The sequence below is a fragment of the Onychostoma macrolepis genome, chromosome 05 (assembly GCF_012432095.1).
Source record: "Onychostoma macrolepis isolate SWU-2019 chromosome 05, ASM1243209v1, whole genome shotgun sequence".
In the NCBI taxonomy this organism is placed as follows: Eukaryota; Metazoa; Chordata; class Actinopteri; order Cypriniformes; family Cyprinidae; genus Onychostoma; species Onychostoma macrolepis.
In genome coordinates this window covers 39989091-40011248 of record NC_081159.1, presented here as the reverse complement: position 1 = coordinate 40011248, position 22158 = coordinate 39989091, and the positions used below count along the sequence as shown (strand labels likewise).

The following is a 22158-nucleotide window of genomic DNA, read 5'->3' as shown; positions in this document are numbered from 1 at the left end:
ATATATATATATATTATAAAGAATATAAATAAAAGAGAAAAACAAAAAGTAATATAAAAATATTAAAAACATAGTATAAAGAATGATATCAGAATGATATTTTATAAGACAACAGCATAATTATGTTGTAGTTGGTTGTCCATCACAACACAAATCATTACTGGGGAACTGCTTTTATTTTGAAAAACGTTGTAGGAAGGGCGCGCCCCTTGTTTGGGTCAGTCGCTGTTTATGGTCATAAAAGGGACAAGTTTAGTTCGTAATGTCCAGAGAAGAGCGACAAGGGACTTGTTTTATTGGCAGGAAGGAAACGCTAGTCTTAGAAAGTTGTGAAAATCAATCACGCAGCGCCAGGAAGTGAAAAAATGTGAACGTACGTTGTATTGTTGACAATTATTAACTCATTAAACACTATGTTAGAAGCAGGTGTTCGCTAACACTGTCAGAAATAAGTACATTCCATGTATTCTACCAATATGACTTGTAAACTTGTATGTATATTAATGATCTTGCACTGCTTGAGATTTCATGTCAATAACACATTCAGAAAATAATCTTACAACAAAATATTTTAAGATAAATCAATAGATAGCTTTTACCTGAACATTTTATTGATTGATCTCAACCATGACTTTGCTCTTGTGTGTTAATAATTATACAGAGTTTTGCAGTCTATGATTGTGGGACACTGAGTGATCACTCACTCCTCTATCGCTGGCAACCATGAGACTCGTAGTCTGTTTTCTTTCTCTGCTCACTGCGTTTGGTCCTGGAAAATGTGGGAATGTCTTAGTTTGGTTCACCGAGGGCAGTCACTGGATCAATCTGAAGATCGTGTTGGAGACATTGATCGACAGGGGACACAATGTCACAGTGCTGGTGCCGGATGCCTCTCTCTTCATGCATGCCAAAGAATCGGATCGCTTCTCCTACCAGCCCTTCAATGTGTCTATATCTGCACAGGACATAGAAGACTCCTTTGAGGATTTTTTACATTTCTCGTTGTATGAAATGGAACAGTTAAACTTACTGCAAATTTATATCAAATTCTACCAGCTTTTCTCCAAAGATCTAGATTTGTGTTTTGCATACTGTGATGGTACTCTGAAGTCTCGGGAATTGATGGACAAATTGCAGCATGGGAAGTTTAACGTCATGCTGTCAGATCCGATCTATCCATGCAGCGAGGCATTAGCTGAAAAGCTGAACATTCCCATAGTTTACACGTTGCGGTTCTCTATCGCTAACACTTTAGAGCGGATGTGTGGTCAGATACCAGCTCCACCATCATTTGTTCCTGGAACAATGAGTAAACTCACAGACAAGATGAGCTTCACAGAGCGAATCAAAAATATGCTCTTCTACCTGTCTCAAGATGCTTTGGCCATTAGTCTGTGGAAAAAAGTCGACAAGTATTACACTGAATATTTTGGTGAGTTAAATACTCTGCGGGGGCGTGGGTGATTTACACCTAAAAACTGCAATTTAGTTGTTTAAAACCATCTTTCATTCCAGGACGGCCCACTTCCTTTTGTGAGATGACGGCTAAAGCTGATATCTGGTTAATCAGAACCTACTGGGATTTTGAGTTTCCACGGCCATTCCTGCCCAACTTCAAATACGTTGGAGGCCTTCACTGCACCCCTGCCAAGCCATTACCCAAGGTGCACCTGTCTTTTTAGTAGTCTTCCCCTTTTTCTGTGAAGCAAACCAGCACAAGATATGAAATTCATGAGACACATGCTTTGAATCATTAAACCAGAAAAAGCCCAAAAGCAGTAGTGAACCTGACAGGTAGTCATAACATACTTAATCCCAAAAATAATTTCCAAATATCTAGTAATCATTTTACAGTCAGCCAATCTATTTATTAACATTGGCGGAAGCTGGGTGCCCACTTACCAGGTCAAAACAGCTTGCTAACAGTAGGGAATGAGACAATTATCTTAATGATTCCCTCTGATATGTCTGTCTTGTATTGCAATGTCACAGTTAGGAAGCCAATTAAAATTAAAGGAATAGTTCACACAAAAAATGAAAATTTGCTGAACATGTACTCACCCTCAGGCCATTCAAATTGTAGATGAATATGTTTCTTCATCTGAACAGATTTGGAGAAATGTAGCATTACATCATTTACTCACTAATGGATCCTCTGCAGTGAATGGGTGCCGTCAGAATGAGAGTCCAAACATCTGAAAAAACATCACAAGTAATCCACACCACTCAATCAGTTAACATCTCGTGATGCACTTCCAGCTAAAATACAGGTCCATAATCTATAATAACGCTTCCTCTAACGTTGTCCTCTCACATCAAAATCTGTTTTCGCTTGTAAACGGTGCTTGATCTGTGCATATTTCTCTCCTTAATTCAGATGAGACAACTTTCTTTAATTTTTTTATTTTTTATAATGCTACATTTCTCCAAATCTGTTCTGATGAAGAAACAAACTCATTTTGGATGGAATGAGGGTGAGTGCATTTTCAGCATATATGCATTTTTGTTTGCACTATGCCTTTAAACTTGAGGAGGATGATTCAATGAAAAGTTCACCTTTCACGCCATGAAAAATAACAAACTGTACCTTTGCTCTCAGAGACAATAAAGACTTAGGGTTATTAAAGTTGAGTATGGTGGGAATGATAACATTCAATAACTGATAGATATCTAATAACTGATAAGCTTTTTTTCCTCTAGATTATAGTAAATGCATAAATGTTCATTTTATTTTTGAGCATTCATACACAATACTAGCCTATAGGTAGAACTTGGTATTTAAATCATTCCAACAAAATGAGAAGCTATTGACCACCTTTTTTTTTTCTTTTTTTTCTTAGTAGGACATGGAGGAGTTTGTGCAGAGCTCAGGGGATGATGGGATTGTGGTCTTCACTCTGGGGTCTTTGGTAAACAACATGACCAAAGACAGGAGCAATACGATTGCTTCCGCACTGGCACAGATTCCACAGAAGGTTATTTACCATTCTCACATTCTTCTATTCTTTCCATATTTTATCAACCCTGCTTCTTGATAATTTCAATGGAAGAGGAAAAAGTAGAAGCTTTCAGTCCTCATAGGTCAGCTAGTGATTCTCTTTAATCTCTTCTTTTACTATACTCTTATCAGTTGTTAATGTGGTTGTGTAAATGTGTTTTGTTTTGCTTGCAGGTCTTATGGCGATATGATGGAGAGAAGCCCGATACTCTTAGTGAAAACACCAGAATCTATAAGTGGATCCCTCAGAATGATTTATTGGGTTTGTATTATAATTTGTGATTGTGTATTTATTTCTAAGGAAAAAAATAAGTTTTTCAAGAGCTAGGTAATTGACATTTATAGCTAGCTAACTGAATAATACTAAAATTAGTTTAATAGCACAGGCATTTGAATGAAACTATATAGCCCCCTACTGGTTACCTTTTGCCAAACAACATAATCTTCTCTATCCATGTTTTCTTTCCTGATTCAGGTCACCCTAAAACCAGAGCATTCATCACTCATGGAGGCACTAATGGCATATATGAGGCCATATATCACGGCGTTCCAATGGTCGGGATCCCCTTGTTTGGTGACCAGCCTGATAATTTGGTTCATATGAAGGCCAAAGGTGCTGCTGTTATCATGCACTTCAACAGTATGCAGATTCAAGACCTGGTGGATGGACTTAATGCCGTCATTAATGATCCCTCGTGAGCTGACTTTCATTGTACAACTATGACAAGACTTTAGTGTAGATATTTTGGCTCTGTAGGCTCTGTGCTGTCTTTCTCATTAATATTCAATGCAAACACAATAGATCGGTGAACTGCAAAGTATACACAGACATATAACAGTATTTGTCTTCATCTCCTCAGGTATAAAGAGAATGCTATGCGTTTGTCCAGGATTCATCACGACAGACCAATAAACCTTTGGATGAGGCTGTGTTCTGGATTGAGTTCGTCATGCGCAATAAAGGTGCTAAACACCTGCGTGTCGAGGCCCACAATCTTACCTGGTACCAGTACCACTGTCTGGATGTGTTCGCTTTTCTCATCACTGTCCTGACCGTAGTTCTCTACGTCTTCTTTAAAATGTGCAAATTCTTCATAATGCGTTGCTGTCTTAGATCAAAGAGGAAAAGCAAAAAAGAGTGATTGATTTTTTTGAATGATACAAAGATTGATACCATTCATATAGACAGTGCTGTACATCTTGTGCATGCTAGATTCTTCACAAATATTATTTCTATCTTTTGCTTTAGTGTGCCAGTTCGAACATTCGATTTGCAGTGAATTGAAATAATCCAGCAAGATTTTTAGATGCACAAGGAGTCTGACAACAGACAGTCCCCACAGAGATCTGATCTCACCATGATCAAGTCTGCCTGGGATTACATTAAGAGACAGAAAAACTACGTCAGACTAAATTCATAAGAGCTGCTGCAACAAGTTCAAGATATTCCATGACTGACTAATTTGATGACTAAATTCTGCTTGTTTCTCACACAAAGCTTTGGTATGATTTTTAGAAGACTTAGAATATAGTGTGTAATTCTTTGGTGGTGGATTTCTTTTTCTCTTGAAATACACAATCACTATATAGGTTTGGAGTGACATGAGGATGAGTATTTAAGTACAGAAATTTCATTTTTGACAGCATTGTTTATTCGATCTGTATTTGTTGCATAATATTAAATACACCAGAAAATTTTTTTTTGTGAATTGTGCTTTGGCACTTACTATGAAAGTAAACTAGGACTTGTTTGCACTGAGAAAAATGTAATAAAAAATTCATTTGTATTCCATGGGAACATTTTTCTACCAACCCCACACACTGTGAAATAGCCATGTGGATTATAAATGAATAAGTGTAAAAGTAACTTCCTATCTGCAAAAAAAAAAAAAAAAAAAAAATATATATATATATATTTTAAACTATTCTTTGTGTAAAATGGACTTATATTTGAACTGGTCTGCTGTCTTTGGAATCACAGCTCAGGAAAGTCAGAACCAGCTGCGACTTGGATATTTATGCACTATTTGAATACAGATATAAAGTCTGTTTATAACCCAGGTCCATTCTAAAGCCTGGGTAAACATAACCCCGGTTATCTTATTTAGCATTTGTAACTTTACAGGGCTTATGTTAAATTATGACAATGAGTCATAAATAGAAGTTTATATCAGCTCAGATCAGTGGCGTTTCTGTTACAGCATGGGCCCTTAGTGCAAAACACTTGATGGATTCTTGTAAATGAAAAAACAGTTCTACCAATTTTAAACTATTTGTACTGTTTTCTCCCCTGGATTAGATATACTTGCACTCATGTCATTTTCATATTCACTTTGGAATACAGTGTCTTTGAAAGCAACAAATATAAATGTGATGCCCAGATGCAAAGCAGAAAAAGGGTTTTTTGTAAAATGATGTCTAAAAATATTTTATATATCATTGAGTGCAAACAGTCTGTCCTTATGAATAAAGTCAGGATGGGGACCATCCAAGACCTAGATGATCTTGTTTCTTCATTTGAACAGATTTGGAGAAATTTAGCATTACATCACTTTTTCACCAGTGGATACTCTGCAGTGAATGGGTGCCGTCAGAATGAAAGTCCAAACAGCTGATAAAAACAACTCAAAATGGTCATACATTTAGCATAGTCACCAACCACTAATAGGCCCAAATACACAGCTGTATTCAGGAAATAAGCCCAAAAACAGCATTCCAAGGCTCCCCAAATCTAGAAGCCCAAGTCACTTACAATAAGTGGACTTGTCACATTTGCTTTCTTTCCATTCAAACTGGGTGGATGGGTGATGTCATATAAGAAGAAAATGGTAGATAAACTTCACTGGCCCTCGGGCATATCATTGTTGTGTAAAATGATGAACATGCAGAAAGTTTTCTGTGTCTTTGTGAGTGAGAGACATAGGGTGGGGCAAATGTATAAATATGAAGCATACGACTTCAGATAATGTGATAAAAGGTGTTTTTTCTAACAAATATTAAAACCTATGTGTATGAACCTGCTTAAGCTTTTTCTTTGGCCTCTACCTTTAATACTCTATTGATTTATGAGTGCCATGACTAGTTAAAATCTATATACTGGGTTAATAATTATACCAGGCAGTACATGTTGAGGCTGGACACAGGTGATTTCACAGTCTATCTGGCAACCATGAGACTCGTAGTCTGTTTTCTTTCTCTGCTCACTGTGTTCGGTCCTGCAGAATGTGGGAATGTTTTAGTTTGGTATACTGAGGGCAGTCACTGGCTCAATATGAGGATCGTGTTGGATACATTGATCGACAGGGGACACAGTGTCACAGTGCTGGTGCCGGATGGCGCTCTCTTCATGAAAGCCAAAGAATCGGATCGCTTCTCCTACCAGCCCTTCAATGTGTCCACGACTGCACAGGACATGCAAGACTTCCTTGACGAATTTCTTCATTTCTCAGTGTATGAGACCGATCAGTTAAATTTACTGCAGATTCAGATTAAATTCTACAAGCTTGCTTCCAAACATCAGGATATAGGTTTGTCATACTGTGATGGCATTCTCAAATCACCAGAGTTGATGGATAAATTGCGGAATGGAAAGTTTGATGTTGTTCTGTCAGATCCTATGTACCCATGCAGCGATATTGTGGCTGAAGAGCTGAACGTTCCCTTGGTTTATACTTTTCGATTCTCCATCGCTCATACTGCAGAGCGGATGTGTGGTCAGATACCAGCTCCACCTTCATTTGTTCCCGGAGCCATGAGTAAACTCACGGACAAGATGAGCTTCACAGAGCGAATCATCAATATGCTCTTCTACCTGTCTCAAGATCCTTTTTGCATTATTGCATGGAAAAAATTTGACAACTATTACACTGAATATTTAGGTGAGTTAAAGGAAGGTTTTGGAGAGAGTTCATCGACAAATTAATTCTGTCACCTCATATAGTTTTAAACCAATGGGATAGTAATTTGTTGGCCTGGAACAGCAGGTTCTGTTGCTACACAAAATCAGTGTGATCAGTCAAGTCAAGTCACCTTTATTTATATAGCGCTTTTACAATGCAGATTGTGTCAAAGCACTTAACAGTATCAAATTGGAGGATAGAGTGTCAGTAATGTATAATGATAAGATTAAACACTCAATTTTCAGTTAAAGGCATTTCATTATTGAATTCAGAGATGTCATTGTCTAGCTCAGTTTAGTTTAAATAGTAGCTGTGCAATCAAATCGGCGATAATCGCTAGAAATTAAGTGTCCCCAACTGAGCAAGCCAGAGGCGACAGCGGCAAGGAACCAAAACTCCCTCTGTGACAGAATGGAGAAAAACCTTGGGAGAAACCAGGCTCAGTCGGGGCCAGTTCTCCTCTGACCAGACGAAACCCGCAGTTCAAAAGTTTATATTTCTATTTTAATTTTGTTGCAATTTCTAACAATAGTAGTATTATGTAGTTAGGTATTTTATTATATTTTAGTTATTTTGTTATTTTTGGTTGATATATCTAGGGATATATCTCTGGGGGTCATCTGGGTGTCCTGGTCTCCGCTGACGATCAGGGCTGTAGACATCATCTCTTGGTGCTGATCCACCATCTGATCGGATACGGACTGAGAAACAGACTAGGAAAGAAACAGACAAATATTAGCGTAGATGCCATTCAACTGACGATGTAACGAGTACATCGTGTGTTATGGGGAGTGTTCCCGGTTCCGGTTGATCTAATTAATGCAGCCTAACAATCCTTTAACGGATTTGAATAATAGAAGCGTGTGCGTTATGTGTAAGCCAGGCTAAAGAGATGGGTCTTTAATCTAGATTTAAACTGACAGAGTGTGTCTGCCTCCCGAACAGTGTTAGGTAGACTGTTCCAGAGTTTGGGTGCTAAATAGGAATAGGATCTGCCGCCCGCAGTCGATTTTGATATTCTAGGTATTATCAAACGGCCAGAGTTTTGAGAACGCAGCGGACGTGGAGGACTATAATGCGATAAGAGCTCGCTCAAGTACTGAGGAGCTAAACCATTCAGGGCTTTATAAGTAATTAACAAGATTTTAAAATCTATCCGATGCTTGATAGGGAGCCAGTGCAGTGTTGACAGAACCGGGCTAATATGGTCATATTTCCTGGTTCTAGTAAGGACTCTAGCTGCTGCATTTTGGACTAACTGTAGTTTGTTGATCAAGCGTGCAGAACAACCACCAATAAAGCATTACAATAGTCTAACCTTGAGGTCATAAACGCATGAATTAACATTTCTGCATTTGACGTTGAGAGCATTGGTCGCAATTTAGATATGCTTTTGAGATGAAAAATGCAGTTTTACAGATGCTAGAAACATGGCTTTCAAATGACAGATTGCTATCGAACAGCACACCTAGGTTCCTGACTGATGAAGAAGAATTGACAGAGCAGCCGTCAAGTGTTAGATAATGTTCTAGGTTATTACATGTGGGGTTTTAGGTCCGATAATTAACACCTCTGTTTTTCAGAATTTAGCAGTAAAAATTATTTGTCATCCAGTTTTTATATCGACTATGCATTCCGTTAGTTTCTCAATTTGGTGTGTTTCACCGGGCGAAGAAATATAGAGCTGAGTATCATCAGCATAACAGTGAAAGCTAACACCATGTCTCCTGATAATATCTCCCAAGGGTAACATATAAAGCGTGAAAAGTAACGGCCCTAGTACTGAGCCTTGAGGTACTCCATACTGCACTTGTGATCGATATGATACCTCTTCATTCACTGCTACGAACTGATGGCGGTCAGATAAGTACGATTTGAACCATGCTAAGGCACTTCCACTAATGCCAACAAAGTTTTCTAGTCTATTCAAAAGAATGTTGTGGTCGATAGTGTCGAACGCAGCGCTAAGATCCAGTAGAACTAATAAAGAGATACAACCACGATCAGATGATAGAAGCAGGTCATTTGTAACTCTAATGAGAGCAGTCTCAGTACTATGATACGATCTAAATCCTGACTGGAATTCCTCACAGATATCATTTTCTCTAGGAAGGAATATAATTGTGAGGATACTACCTTTTCTAGTATCTTTGACAGAAAAGGAGATTTGAGATCGGTCTGTAATTAACTAGATCTTTGGGGTCAAGTTGTGGTTTTTAATGAGAGGCTTAATAACAGCCAATTTGAAGGTTTTGGGGACATATCCTAATGACAATGATGAATTAATAATAGCCAAAAGAGGATCTATGACTTCTGGAAGCAGCTCTTTTAGTAGTTTAGATGGAATCGGGTCTAACATACATGTTGTTGGTTTAGATGATTTAACAAGTTTATACAATTCTTCCTCTCCACAGTAGAGAATGAATGAAATTGTTCCTCAGGGGATCTATAGTGCGCTATCTGATGCGATACTGTAGCTGACGGCTGCAAGGATACAATTTTATCTCTGATAGTATCGATCTTGGAAGTGAAGTAGTTCATAAAGTCATTACTGCTATGCTCTTGGGAAATGCCAACACCTGTTGATGCTTGATTTTTCGTTAATTTAGTTACTGTATTGAATAAATACCGAGGGTTATGTTTGTTTTCTTCTAGAAGAGACGAAAAGTAATCAGATCTAGCAGTTTTAATGCTTTTCTGTAGGATAGGGTACTTTCCGCCAAGCTAAACGAAATACCTCTAATTTAGTTTTCCTCCAGCTGCGCTCCATTTTCCGGGCTGCTCTCTTTAGGGCGTGGTGTGCTCATTATACCACGGTGTTGGACTCTTATCCTTAATCTTCCTTAAGCGTAAAGGAGCAACCGCATCTAAAGTGCTAGAAAAGAGAGAGTCCATAGTTCCTGTTACATCATCAAGTTGTTCTGAGCTATTGGATATGCTGAGGAACTGAGATAAGTCAGGAAGATTATTTATAAAGCAGTCTTTTGTGGTAGAAGTGATGGTTCTACCATATTTGTAACAAGAAGTTGGCTTTACAGCTTTAGCTATATGGAATATACAGGAGACTAGATAATGATCTGAGATATCATCGCTCTGCTGCAAAATTTCAACGCCACTGACATCAATTCCATGTGACAGTATTAAATCTAGAGTATGATTTCGACAATGAGTAGGTCCTGACACGTGTTGTTTAACACCAATAGAGTTTAGAATGTCTATAAATGCTGATCCCAACAAATCTCTTTCATTATCAACATGGATATTAAAATCACCAACGATTAGGACTTTATCTGCAGTCAGCACTAACTCCGATAGAAGATCAGAAAATTCTTTAATAAAGTCTGTATGGTGCCCTGGTGGCCTGTATACAGTAGCCAGTACAAACATCACAGGATTTATCATTAACACTTGTTTCTTTGGATAACGTTATATGAAGCACCATTACTTGAACGAATTATACTTGAAACCTGACCTCTGAGAGATACTGAAAATATTTCTATAAATTGTAGCAACACCTCCCCTTTACCTTTTGGACGCGGTTCATGTTTGTAACAGTAATCTTGGGGTGTAGACTCGTTTAAAGTAATGTAATCATCTTGTTTTAGCCAGGTTTCTGTCAGACAAAGCACATCTAGTTTATGGTCAGTGAACATATCATTTACAAAAAGTGCTTTTGAAGAAAGGGATCTAATATTCAATAAGCCAAGCTTTATCATGTGTTTATCTGTATTATATCGGTTTTTATTTGTTGAACATCAATTAAATTGTTACTATTACTTTGGTTTGGATGTTTTCTGTATTTTCTAGTTCGGGAACAGACACAGTCTCTATAGCGTGATATCTAGATGAAAAGATTCTATGTGCTGAGAGTTAACTGCCTTTGGTGACATGAGGCGGCTAGCAGACGATCGGTTTAGCCAGTCTGTCTGCTTCCTGACCTGGGCTCCAGTTAGTCAAGTACAAACTCTAAGACTATGTGCCATATTTCTAGAGAGAAGAGCGGCACCACCCCAGGAGGGATGAACACCATCTCTTTTCAACAGGTCAGGTCTGCCCCAAAAATTCTTCCAATTGTCTATAAAGCCTATGTTATTTTGCGGGCACCACTTAGACATCCAGCCATTAAGTGACGACAGTCTGCTATGAATCTCATCACCACGGTAAGCAGGAGCGGACCAGAGCATATTACAGTGTCTGACATCGTACTTGCAAGTTCACACACCTCTTTAACATTATTTTTGGTGATCTCCGACTGGCGAAGTCGAACATCATTAGCGCCGACGTGGATAACAATCTTACTGAATTTACATTTAGCATTAGTCAGCACTTTTAAATTTGCCAAGATGTCAGGCGCTCTGGCTCCTGGTAAACAATGGACTATGGTGGCTGGTGTCTCTATTTTCACGTTCCGTACAATAGAATCGCCAATAACTAGAGCACTTTCATCAGGTTTCTCAGTGGGTGCTTCACTGAGTGGGGAGAACCTGTTTGATGTTCTGATCGAACGGAAGAGTGGTGTTTTGACCCGCGACTATGCCGCCTCACTGTCACCCAGTTGCCCTGCTGCACGGGCTCAACCGAAACCGAACAATGTACAGGACTCCTGAGCTAGTCGCATCCAAAGCAGTATCTACAGCCCTCACATTCTTACTGTCCTCAACTAAAGTTTGGATGCGTGTCTCTAGTTCTAAAACCTTCTCTGTCAGCCTAACTATTTCCCTGCATTTATCACATGTGAATCCCTCGCTGCTGACAGAGACAGATAAACTATACATGTGGCAGACAGTGCAAACAACAATAGCAGGAGAAGAAGCCATTACTCACCTTGATTGATGAATGATACCAACTTAACTTACCACTTACCACTGTTGTTTGATGAGCTCGTGAAAACGGAGCGAGGAAAAATAAAATAATAATAGGCGCGAATAGAATGCAAATGGAACCGCAAGTGACAAGCTAACGGGCTAACAAGCTGCACTCGCGGTTTTTAAAGGCGAACGATCAAATTAGTTAGATTAGTTTGAAAGATAACACCAGAAATATGGTGAGAATTAAGTTATATTTTATCACTTTAGACAAAAGGGATTGAAAGTAAGGTAGAGATTCCAGTGCACACTGACATTTGCCATCATCACACCTTGCTGATGTGCATGTAAATACTCTGCGGGGCGTGCAATAAAAACTGCAATTTAGTTGTTTAAAATCATCTTTCATTCCAGGACGGCCCACTTCCTCTTGTGAGATGATGGGTAAAGCTGATATCTGGTTAATCAGAACCTACTGGGATTTTGAGTTTCCACGGCCATTCCTGCCCAACTTCAAATACGTTGGAGGCCTTCACTGCACCCCTGCCAAGCCATTACCCAAGGTGCACCTGTCTTTTTTTATTTATTTTTTTTAATTCTACCTCTTTTGCTGTTAATAAGAAAAAAAGCAGTTCTGAATTGTACCTGTGGCAGCAAATATTTTAAATATTGCAGAAATGTATTATGTAGTCATTTTTCACACCATAAGTTCATGATGTCTTCTTATGTGAAGGACATGGAGGAGTTTGTACAGAGTTCAGGGGATGATGGGATTGTGGTCTTCACTCTGGGGTCTATGATAGACAAAATGCCCAAAGAAACGAGCAATATGATCGCCTCTGCACTGGCACAGATTCCACAGAAGGTAAATGGCCATTGTTTCATCCTTTTCATACATCATGACTGCATAAGCACTGCTTCTTTATATGATTGGAATGAGGGAAAGTAATTTAGTCACAATTCAGTGTGAACCTCCAAATTTACTGAGGTAGTGATTCTCTGTAATCTCTTTGCCATTATATGCTGATCAGTTAAGAGATTGTATTAATGTGTTGCAGGTTTTATGGCGATACGGTGGAGAGAAGCCTGATACTCTTGGTGCAAACACCAAAATCTATAAATGGATCCCTCAGAATGACTTATTGGGTTTGTTTTATAATTTGTGATTGGATACTACTTTAAAAAGGGGACATCAGATGCAAAATTCACTTTTACATGGTGTTTGAACATAAATGTGTGTTGACAGAGTGTGTACACAACTACCCTAAAATGACAAAAAAAAAATCCCCTCAGTGCTTTTTTTTTTTTTTAAATCCCCAAAAATCATGAGCACTTTCCTAGATCAAGCCATTCACAGATTCTTGGTAGAGTGACGTCACACAGTCTCAGGCTGCTCCCATGATTGATGATTGACACTGGTGTTTTACCTCAGACCCGCCCTGAGTGAGCTGTAAACAGTGCACCATTGTTTGGACGCCGGAGCAGGTGTAGACGAGAATGTCTCCTAAGTGTGAATGTCTCCTGAGGTGTTTTGTTGTTGGATGTAATAATGAACATAGCAGTCGTCATTTACTCCCAACATCGCTGAGCACGCAGTGGATTACTTTTGTTTTTGAAGGGAATGCTCCCCGATCTACCTAAATGCGTCTATGTTCGCGCAAATTATTCGTGATCAAGCTTCACCTAATGAAGAAGTTATTATAATTTTTTATGAATCTTTGCTAATTGCCTTTCCTAATAATGTGCTAGTTAGCAAGTTCCGCGGCTAAAGTTTATAGCCTCCAGTGTTGCCAGATTGAAAATGTCCAAGTATTGTACCAGATGCTCAAAATTATCGTATTTGGAAGAAAATTAGAATCAAACGAACAGAAAATAGCTATTTATCTACCAATAACTTTTTGACACGACCTGCAAATTATCACAATAGATAAATAACTAGGCTACATTAAGGTCCAAACTCCACTTCTGAGTTGCTGTCATTGGACAGTTGCTGTCATTGGACCCCCTTCCTTAACATCTGGCAACACGTGTTGCCAGATGTTAAGGAAGGGGGTCCTTTTGCAGTGCAGATTTGATGCCGTCATGGACCACAACATAGTGCTTGTTGTCTTAAAAGCAGGGCATCCTCCCACATAATTAACGCATTCTGAGATGTGCACGATCAATGAGTAGAAGAAGCTACTCATGATTAAAGCTCTAATCGAATCGAATTAAAAATTATTAAAACAACCATTATTTGAAGTGTCATAAAATTCTTAAATTATCGTACATTATGGGACTTTTTTCATTATTGACCGTACATCGAACAGAGGTCAAAATTATCATACAAATAAGATAATTATCGTACTTTGGCAACACTGACAGTCTAGACTAGAGAACTGCTTGTAACCCCATGGAAGAGAGGGGCAGGGTGAGCAGATCACATTAGCATTTAAAGGGACATGCACTGAAACAGGTCGCTGTGAACAGAGCTGTTTTTGACAAGGTAAAAAGGGTGTTTTTACCATTGAGAAATTTTAACCAAAGTATGTACAGACTTTTCATAAAGATCCTAAAAAAGAATCATACCAACTTGTGGAAAATGGGCATCTGATGTCCCCTTTAAAAACCTATTTATATTTTAAATTTTTAAATAACATATATAAAATGATTATTAAAAAAGCTTAAATTATCTGTTTAAATAAAAAAAATATATTGTGGCTATACTTTTGAGTATGTATTTCACTGTCTGTATACCTCTATTTTAAGCGTTTACGACTTTTTCTTTTGATTTGTGTATTTATCTTTGTTTGTCTCCTGATTCAGGTCACCCCAAAACCAGAGCATTCATCACTCATGGAGGCACTAACAGCATATATGAGGCCATATATCACGGCGTTCCAATGGTCGGAATCCCTTTATTTGGTGATCAGCCTGATAATTTGGTTCATATGAAGGCCAAAGGTGCTGCTGTTGTTATGGAAAACATCAAGACAACGCAGCCGCAAGACCTGGTGGATGGACTCAATGCCGTCATTAATGACCCCTTGTAAGTCACTCACATCAGATTTACAGTGGTGTCGGTGCATAACAGGACTCTGGACTTCAGTCTAGATATCTTGATGGCTCTATGTTCTCTATTGCACTACACACACCATACACAGACATATAACAGTATTTGTCTTCATCTCCTCAGGTATAAAGAGAATGCTATGCGTTTGTCCAGGATTCATCACGACAGACCAATAAAGCCTTTGGATGAGACTGTGTTCTGGATTGAGTTCGTCATGCGCAATAAAGGTGCTAAACACCTGCGTGTCGAGGCCCACAATCTTACCTGGTACCAGTACCACTGTCTGGATGTGTTCGCTTTTCTCATCACAATCTTGACTGTAGTCCTCTACGTCTTCTTTAAAATGTGCAAATTCTTCATAATGCGTTGCTGTTTTAGATCAAAGAGGAAAAGCAAAAAAGAGTGATTGATTTTGACTGATACAGAAATTGACACAGTTCATATATACAGAACTGTGCATCTTGGGCACGCTAGATTATTCACAAATGTTATTCATTTCTTTTGCTTTAGAATGCCAGTAGGAAATATCAGTTTACGCTTCTGAAATTCATTTCGCAATGAAATTTAAAAATCCAGTGATACTTTTGTATGCGCAAGGAGTCACAGAGATCTGATCTCTCTTACATTAAGAGCCAGAAAAACTGGGACAAACTAAATACTGTACATGAGAACTGTTGCAAAAAGTTCAACGTATTTCGACACGTCTAACTGGTATTTCCTCCCAGTACACTAAAGAAAAATGATAAATAACTGTATTTAAACAATTTTTCTGATATGCCTAAGACTTTTGCTCAGTACTGTATAAACATTACCTCAAACGTTTGCAGTCGGTAAGATTTCAAAATGCTTAAAAGAATTCTCTTATGGCTGAAATATATCCTACAATGAAAGCATCAGCAAATCAACTACAGAATTCAGGTGATACTATACAGTAGCTGGCCATTGAGCATACTTAATTTTAAAGAAAAAGGGGGGAAAAGTTAGTGAAATTGGGATGGCTGGACCATAATTGTGTACCTTTTACCAAAGCAGTTTAATGATTTATAAAAACCTTGTCACTTTGGCCCTTTTTGGTTTAACTCTGTATACATGGGACACAATGTCACAGTGCTGGTTCTGGATCCCTCTCCCTTCACCAAAGAATCGAATCGCTTCTCCTACCAGCATTTCAGTGTGTACATGACCACACAGGACATGCAAGACTTCCTTAATGAACTTGTACATTTCTCAGTGTATGAGACCGATCAGTTAAATTTACTGCAGATTCAGATTAAATTATACGAGCTCGCGTCCAAACATCAGGATATAGGTTTGTCATACTGTGATGGCATTCTGAAATCGCCAAAGTTGATGGACAAAATGCGGAATGGAAAGTTTGATGTTGTTCTGTCAGAGCCGCACTTCCCATGCAGCGATATTGTGGCTGAAGAGCTGAACGTTCCCTTGGTTTACACTTTCCAGTTCTCCATTGCTCACATTGTAGAGCGTATGTGTGGTCAGATACCATCTCCACCCTCATTTGTTCCTGCAGGCATGATTAAACTCACAGACAAGATGAGCTTCACAGAGCGAATCATCAATATGTTGTTTTACCTTTCTCAAGATGCTTTTGCCATTTTGGTGTGGAAAAGAATGGACAACTATTACACTGAATATTTTGGTGAGTTAAAGCAGTGTTCTGAATCTAATACAGAGTTAGTTTACACACAAATGAAAATTCAGTTACTGCTGTTGTTTTTTTCAATGGAACACAAATGGATCATTTTAAAGGATCTTCTTCACACATACAAAGAAAGTTTATCTATCAAGTTACAATGAGGACAAAAAAAGCTCCACAAAATGGTCCATATTTCTTGTACATTATATTCCAGGTCGGAATGATCTGGCTCTCAAAATCAGCTCAGCAATAATCCCATTCTCAAGTTAACATCTAACTGGAGTTTTAAAAAAATCTGTGACTTGCATTTCTGTCTGTTTCTCACTCAAGACTTTTTTATGGTATTTAATTACGGATATTTCTTTTCTGACAGCACTATTTCTTCAATCTGTATCAACAGCATTTGATGCATAGTCAAATACACCAGAAAATGATTTTGTTGTAAATTGTTGTTATGCACTTCAAATGAAAGTAAGCCAGGACTTGTTTGCACAAGAGAAAAAAATTGATGTTTTTGTAACAAATTAATTTGTTCCATGGGAAAATGTATTCAACCCCACATACAGTAAAATACTCATATGGATTAGCAATGAATAAATGTAAAAGTAATCTCATCTGCATAAAATAATTGATTATATTTTCTCATTTATTTGTGTAAAAAGGATTTATATTAATCCTGGGGTGCTGTCTTTGGATAGTCACCAGTGAAGGGCTTAAATTAGTGGAACATGTCTTGTTACAGTAGATGATATCTGGTTAAGCTTATATCTGGTTAATCATAACCTACTCGGACTTTGAATTTCATATTAATGTATTATTTGTTTTATTTGTATACACATGCAAGAAGTCTGTTTATGTTTCAGTACACATTTGGCTTTTTACACAAATACAATGCATACAACTTCAGATAATACGATATATGTTTTTTCCAGGTTTTTCTAAAAACAAAATAAAGATCAAAAGCTATGCTTATGAACTTGCTTTACCTTTCTCTTTGGCCTCTACCTCAGTCTGCTTTCTTTCTCTGCTCACTGTGTTCGGCCATAGAAAATGCTCATGCTGTTGAATGGATGTGTGGTCAGATACCAGCTCCACCATCATTTGTTCCTGGAGTCATGAGTAAACTCACGGACAAGATGAGCTTTACAGAGCGAATCACCAATGTGTTCTTCTACTTAGATGCTTTTTCCATTATTGCTTGGGAAAAAAATTGACAGCTGTTACACTAAATATTTAGGTGAGTTAAAGGAAAGTTCACTCAAACACCGTACTGAATGTAAGGGACCTATTTCCACTGAGTCATGTTGATAGTCATCAAATGACGGGTTTAGGAAGTGTCCCATCAGCCAATCCGTTTTGTCATGATACTATACTTTACTCATATGGTAGCTGTGATTCCTATGTACTTCAGGTGCAAGGTGTGTTAAGCATGTCTAAAATACTACGCAAAAATAACGTTTGTGTAAAGCTGTCAAGCACTTCTCATTCCAGGACGGCCCACTTCCTCTTGTGAGATGATGGGTAAAGCTGATATCTGGTTAATCAGAACCTACTGGGATTTTGAGTTTCCACGGCCATTCCTGCCCAACTTCAAATACGTTGGAGGCCTTCACTGCACCCCTGCCAAGCCATTACCCAAGGTGCACCTGTCTTTTTAACATTCTACCTTATTTGCTTTTAATAAGAATTCAGGAGATTTGATTTTCATAAAACTTACTTATTCATTATTTTCACTGAAAATACTGATAACTTCAGTTCAGTGAGTCAGATGATGACTCAGTGACCAGTCTGAATGGATTCAGTTCATTTAAGTAAGTATTCACACCGTAAGTTGAGGTCTTTTTTATGTGAAGGACATGCAGGAGTTTGTACAGAGTTCAGGGGATGATGGGATTGTGGTCTTCACTCTGGGGTCTATGATAGACAAAATGCCCAAAGAGACGAGCAATATGATCGCCTCTGCACTGGCACAGATTCCACAGAAGGAAAGTGATTATTCTTACATGTTTTCTATCCTTATATCATGAACAAAAAAGCACTGCTTTTCCATATTTCCATATTTAATCCGGCAGTGATTCTCGATAATGTCTTTGTCATTACACATTGATCTGTTGAGAGTGTGATTGAGTGTGTGTTTTGTTTTATTTGCAGGTTTTATGGCGATACGGTGGAGATGAGCCAGATACTCTTGGTGGAAACACCAGAACTTATAAGTGGATCCCTCAGAATGATTTATTGGGTTTGTGTTATAATTTGTGATTGTACTAAAAATATTAAACAGCATTAAATTAAGCATTCATCACTCATGGAGGCACTAACAGCATATATGAGGCCATATATCACGGCGTTCCAATGGTCGGGATCCCCTTGTTTGCTGACCAGCCTGATAATTTGGCTCATATGAAGGCTAGCTGCTGTTGTTATGGAAAACATCAAGACAACGCAGCCGCAAGACCTGGTGGATGGACTCAATGCCGTCATTAATGACCCCTTGTAAGTCACTCACATCAGATTTACAGTGGTGTCGGTGCATAACAGGACTCTGGATTTAAGTCTAGATATCTTGATGGCTCTATGTTCTCTATTGCACTACACACACCATACACAGACATAACAGTATTTGTCTTCATCTCCTCAGGTATAAAGAGAATGCTATGCGTTTGTCCAGGATTCATCATGACAGACCAATAAAACCTTTGGATGAGGCTGTGTTCTGGATTGAGTTCGTCATGCGCAATAAAGGCGCTAAACACCTGCGTGTCGAGGCCCACAATCTTACCTGGTACCAGTACCACTGTCTGGATGTGTTCGCTTTTCTCATCACTGTCCTGACCGTAGTTCTCTACGTCTTCTTTAAAATGTGCAAATTCTTCATAATGCGTTGCTGTCTTAGATCAAAGAGGAAAAGCAAAAAAAAGAGTAACGAAGCCTTTTCCTTGCTTTGGAATATTTCTGTATGATGTATTAAATTGTACTTGGTTTGAAGTATTTACTTTTAATCTCAGCAAAATTCACCATGGGTTCCCTTAAGATCTTCTTATGGGGTTTTATAATGAGGTTTTTAAATTTATAAGTAAAATAAGGTCTGTGTTAAACATAACTTAAAAACACTTTGACGTTTTGTTCTACAATGTGAACTGCACACACACACACACACCCCAAACATTCTTTACCTATTGCTATTAAAAAACAAACAAACAAAAAAACGTAACATAGCTTCAAAATTTGCATTTTTGACATGGGTGAGTGTGCAATTTTTACATTCTACAGCAAAACATCAAAGTGAAAATAAGACCATATTCCATTTCTGAAATAATGTATATGTTTGTTGTCTTAAACTTATATGTTTGGTGAATTGAGCTCCATCTTACACAAGCTAACTTGAGTTAACAGTGATAACTGTCTTTATCTTTTATTTTCTTTAAATGTCTATTTCTCCAAATGTATTTTTTTTTTTTTTTTTTTACTTCTTCAGTTGAATTGCACTGTATTGTTACAACATGAGTTAAGAGTAGGTCTATTTAAATATTCATAACTCTGACATGTTTGTAATTGTCAATATTGGTATTTTAAAGGTACATACAGTGGGTACGGAAAGTATTCAGACCCCCTTAAATGTTTCACTCCTTGCAGAGAGGATCCCCAAATCCAGGTGTGAAAAACTTGTTGCATCTTTCCCAAAAAGACTCATGGCTGTATTAGATCAAAAGGGTGCTTCTACTAAATACTGAGCAAAGGGTCTGAATACTTAGGACCATGTGATATTTCAGTTTTTCTTTTTTAATAAATCTGCAGAAATGTCAACAATTCTGTTTTTTTTTTTGTCAATATGGGGTGCTGTGTGTACATTAATGAGGAAAAAAAAAAAAGAATTTAAATGATTTTAGCAAATGGCTGCAATATAACAAAGAGTGAAAAATTTAAGGGGGTCTGAATACTTTCCGTACCCACTGTATAGCACCTAAAGTGTAAGCTACAAAGGCCTACCTAAAAGGTACTGCCTCAGGGACAGCTTTCATACCTTTTTTTCTGAGAGTACACATTGTCTTTTATTGTAGAAGTGTGTAGTTGTTGAAGTTGAAGTTGAGTTGTTGTAAAAAGTACAGTACTTTAATTTTCATATACTGTCATTCATAAATGAGGAGCCCACATCCCTCTCTTTCCGTATCTCATTGTCTCCTTTTCCAGGAGCACTACATGATGACTGGTACTTTTTCCACATGTGTCCTAATCAAACGCTATGTTGAATGAACTTGTTTTACCTAGTGATGGGAGAAAGGAAGCTTTTTTGAACCTCTGGAAACAGCACACGCTGGTGACACCTGCTGGTCAAAAACAGTGTAAACTCAGCCCAAACATGCAGAACAGCTCTTTGTGTTTCATCTGGAAAACACTGCCATTCAAAATGCCACACTCATTTACCGATTATCTATCTACACCCAGTGATCACGTGTTAAAAACGTATAGAAATACCTGCCCCCCATTTTTGTTTATAAATATATACTAAATATGCATAGGCCTACATGCTGTATATGGGTCATTCCACGAATCGGTGCATTTTGCGTCCCAAAGAAATAATCAAACATAGAATTAATATAACAACAAATAAATTTGCAATTTAAAAACATAACAATACTATGTATTCTTTCATCAATATTACATAAAAAAGTCAGATATTATTTTAAATATTTAAAATAGCATTTATGCTGATTAGGGTAAGGTTTTTGGCCTGTCCCTCACTATGATTTTTCTTTTTCAGCAGGACTTTTAATTTGCAAAATGAAGGCAAAATTATATAAAAATCAAATTTGCATATTGTTCTAAATATAGGGTCATTGTTAAGCAAAGTGTTTGTTTGTTTGTTTGACAAAATAACCCTTTACATTCAATTGACATCATTTTAGGAGGTTGCATCATCTCTCACCCAGGATTTCAACACTTAAAACACAAGCATGCTTCTCTCTCACTTCTATAATGTTCTATTTTTGATTATTTATGACGCTTGGGTGGGGGGTGCATCCTTTCAAAATGCAATTAGCAAATTAGTTTGAAATCGTCAAACCTGTTACTGTCAGCCCTGTTACTTTTCAGGGTAACCGGGATGACACAGATCAGGTGTCACTCTGTTTTTAAAAATTGTCTGTGTAAAACATTTTAAAAGTCGCCCTGGCTGTATTATTGAGATAATACCTATATCATTCAGTGGCATTATTTGTTAGTATTGTTGTTATTGTTACTATTGCTATTGGTGTTAATGACCAGGATAGGATGATCAGTCACAATAAAACTCTTTTTTTGCCCCCCATAACTCATTGTCAACAATGCATCCATGTAAATTCAATTACAAACAAGAGCAGCAAGGTGACTGCAGACAATCGCCCCAGTCTTGCAAAGTTCAAGAAAGTGAAACCAAATTTCAGCATCAAGATTTTGGTCTGGTTTCAGATGATCACAGAAAGACCAAGATCTGATCATCTTCCTTGCCTAATAATTGAACCAGATCAGTATATTTTAAATTCTGTGAGGAGACACAGACAAACAGATGGATGCATTATCTAATTACAATACCTTTAAAACATTAGATCTCTTAGAAATAAAATGTGCTAAATCAACAATGAACTGATTTTAACTGAAAAATGTTCTGTTTACTATTGTCATACAACTATGTCAATTGAGTGCAAAACAATATATTGCCATTTTAAATGGTAAAACTTTACAGTATTATGTAAACAAATATGTGCAGTGTT

General features: G+C 37.7%; 2 protein-coding genes and 1 pseudogene across 2 annotated transcripts; all 3 read left to right on the top strand.

The window, feature by feature from the left end:
• The first annotated feature begins 234 nt into the window (after positions 1–234).
• Positions 235–15822, top strand: LOC131541076 (UDP-glucuronosyltransferase 2A1-like). Its single transcript, XM_058776577.1, has 7 exons — positions 235–1432; positions 6238–6876; positions 12117–12265; positions 12436–12567; positions 12761–12848; positions 14508–14730; positions 14878–15822. Exons 1-7 carry the CDS (start codon positions 724–726, stop codon positions 15158–15160), a joined length of 2223 nt encoding a protein of 740 aa, XP_058632560.1. The 5' UTR covers positions 235–723; the 3' UTR covers positions 15161–15822.
• LOC131541072 (UDP-glucuronosyltransferase 2B7-like) lies at positions 2378–4785 on the top strand. The gene is given in 6 exon segments (XM_058776572.1): positions 2378–2474; positions 2844–2975; positions 3173–3260; positions 3474–3693; positions 3859–3905; positions 3908–4785. Coding segments are annotated over 6 exon segments (726 nt in total). The 5' UTR covers positions 2378–2468; the 3' UTR covers positions 4141–4785.
• A 21-nt stretch (positions 15823–15843) lies between the features above and the next one.
• LOC131541077 (UDP-glucuronosyltransferase 2A1-like) lies at positions 15844–20312 on the top strand (annotated as a pseudogene).
• Positions 20313–22158: the final 1846 nt, after the last annotated feature.

Coding starts and splice junctions, on each gene's coding strand:
- LOC131541076 (XM_058776577.1), top strand. CDS start 724: ATGAGACTCGTAGTCTGTTTTCTTTCTCTGCTCACTGCGTTTGGTCCT. Junction 1,433..6,237: donor GTATTACACTGAATATTTTG/GTGAGTTAAATA, acceptor GGAATGTTTTAG/TTTGGTATACTGAGGGCAGT. Junction 12,849..14,507: donor CCCTCAGAATGACTTATTGG/GTTTGTTTTATA, acceptor CTCCTGATTCAG/GTCACCCCAAAACCAGAGCA.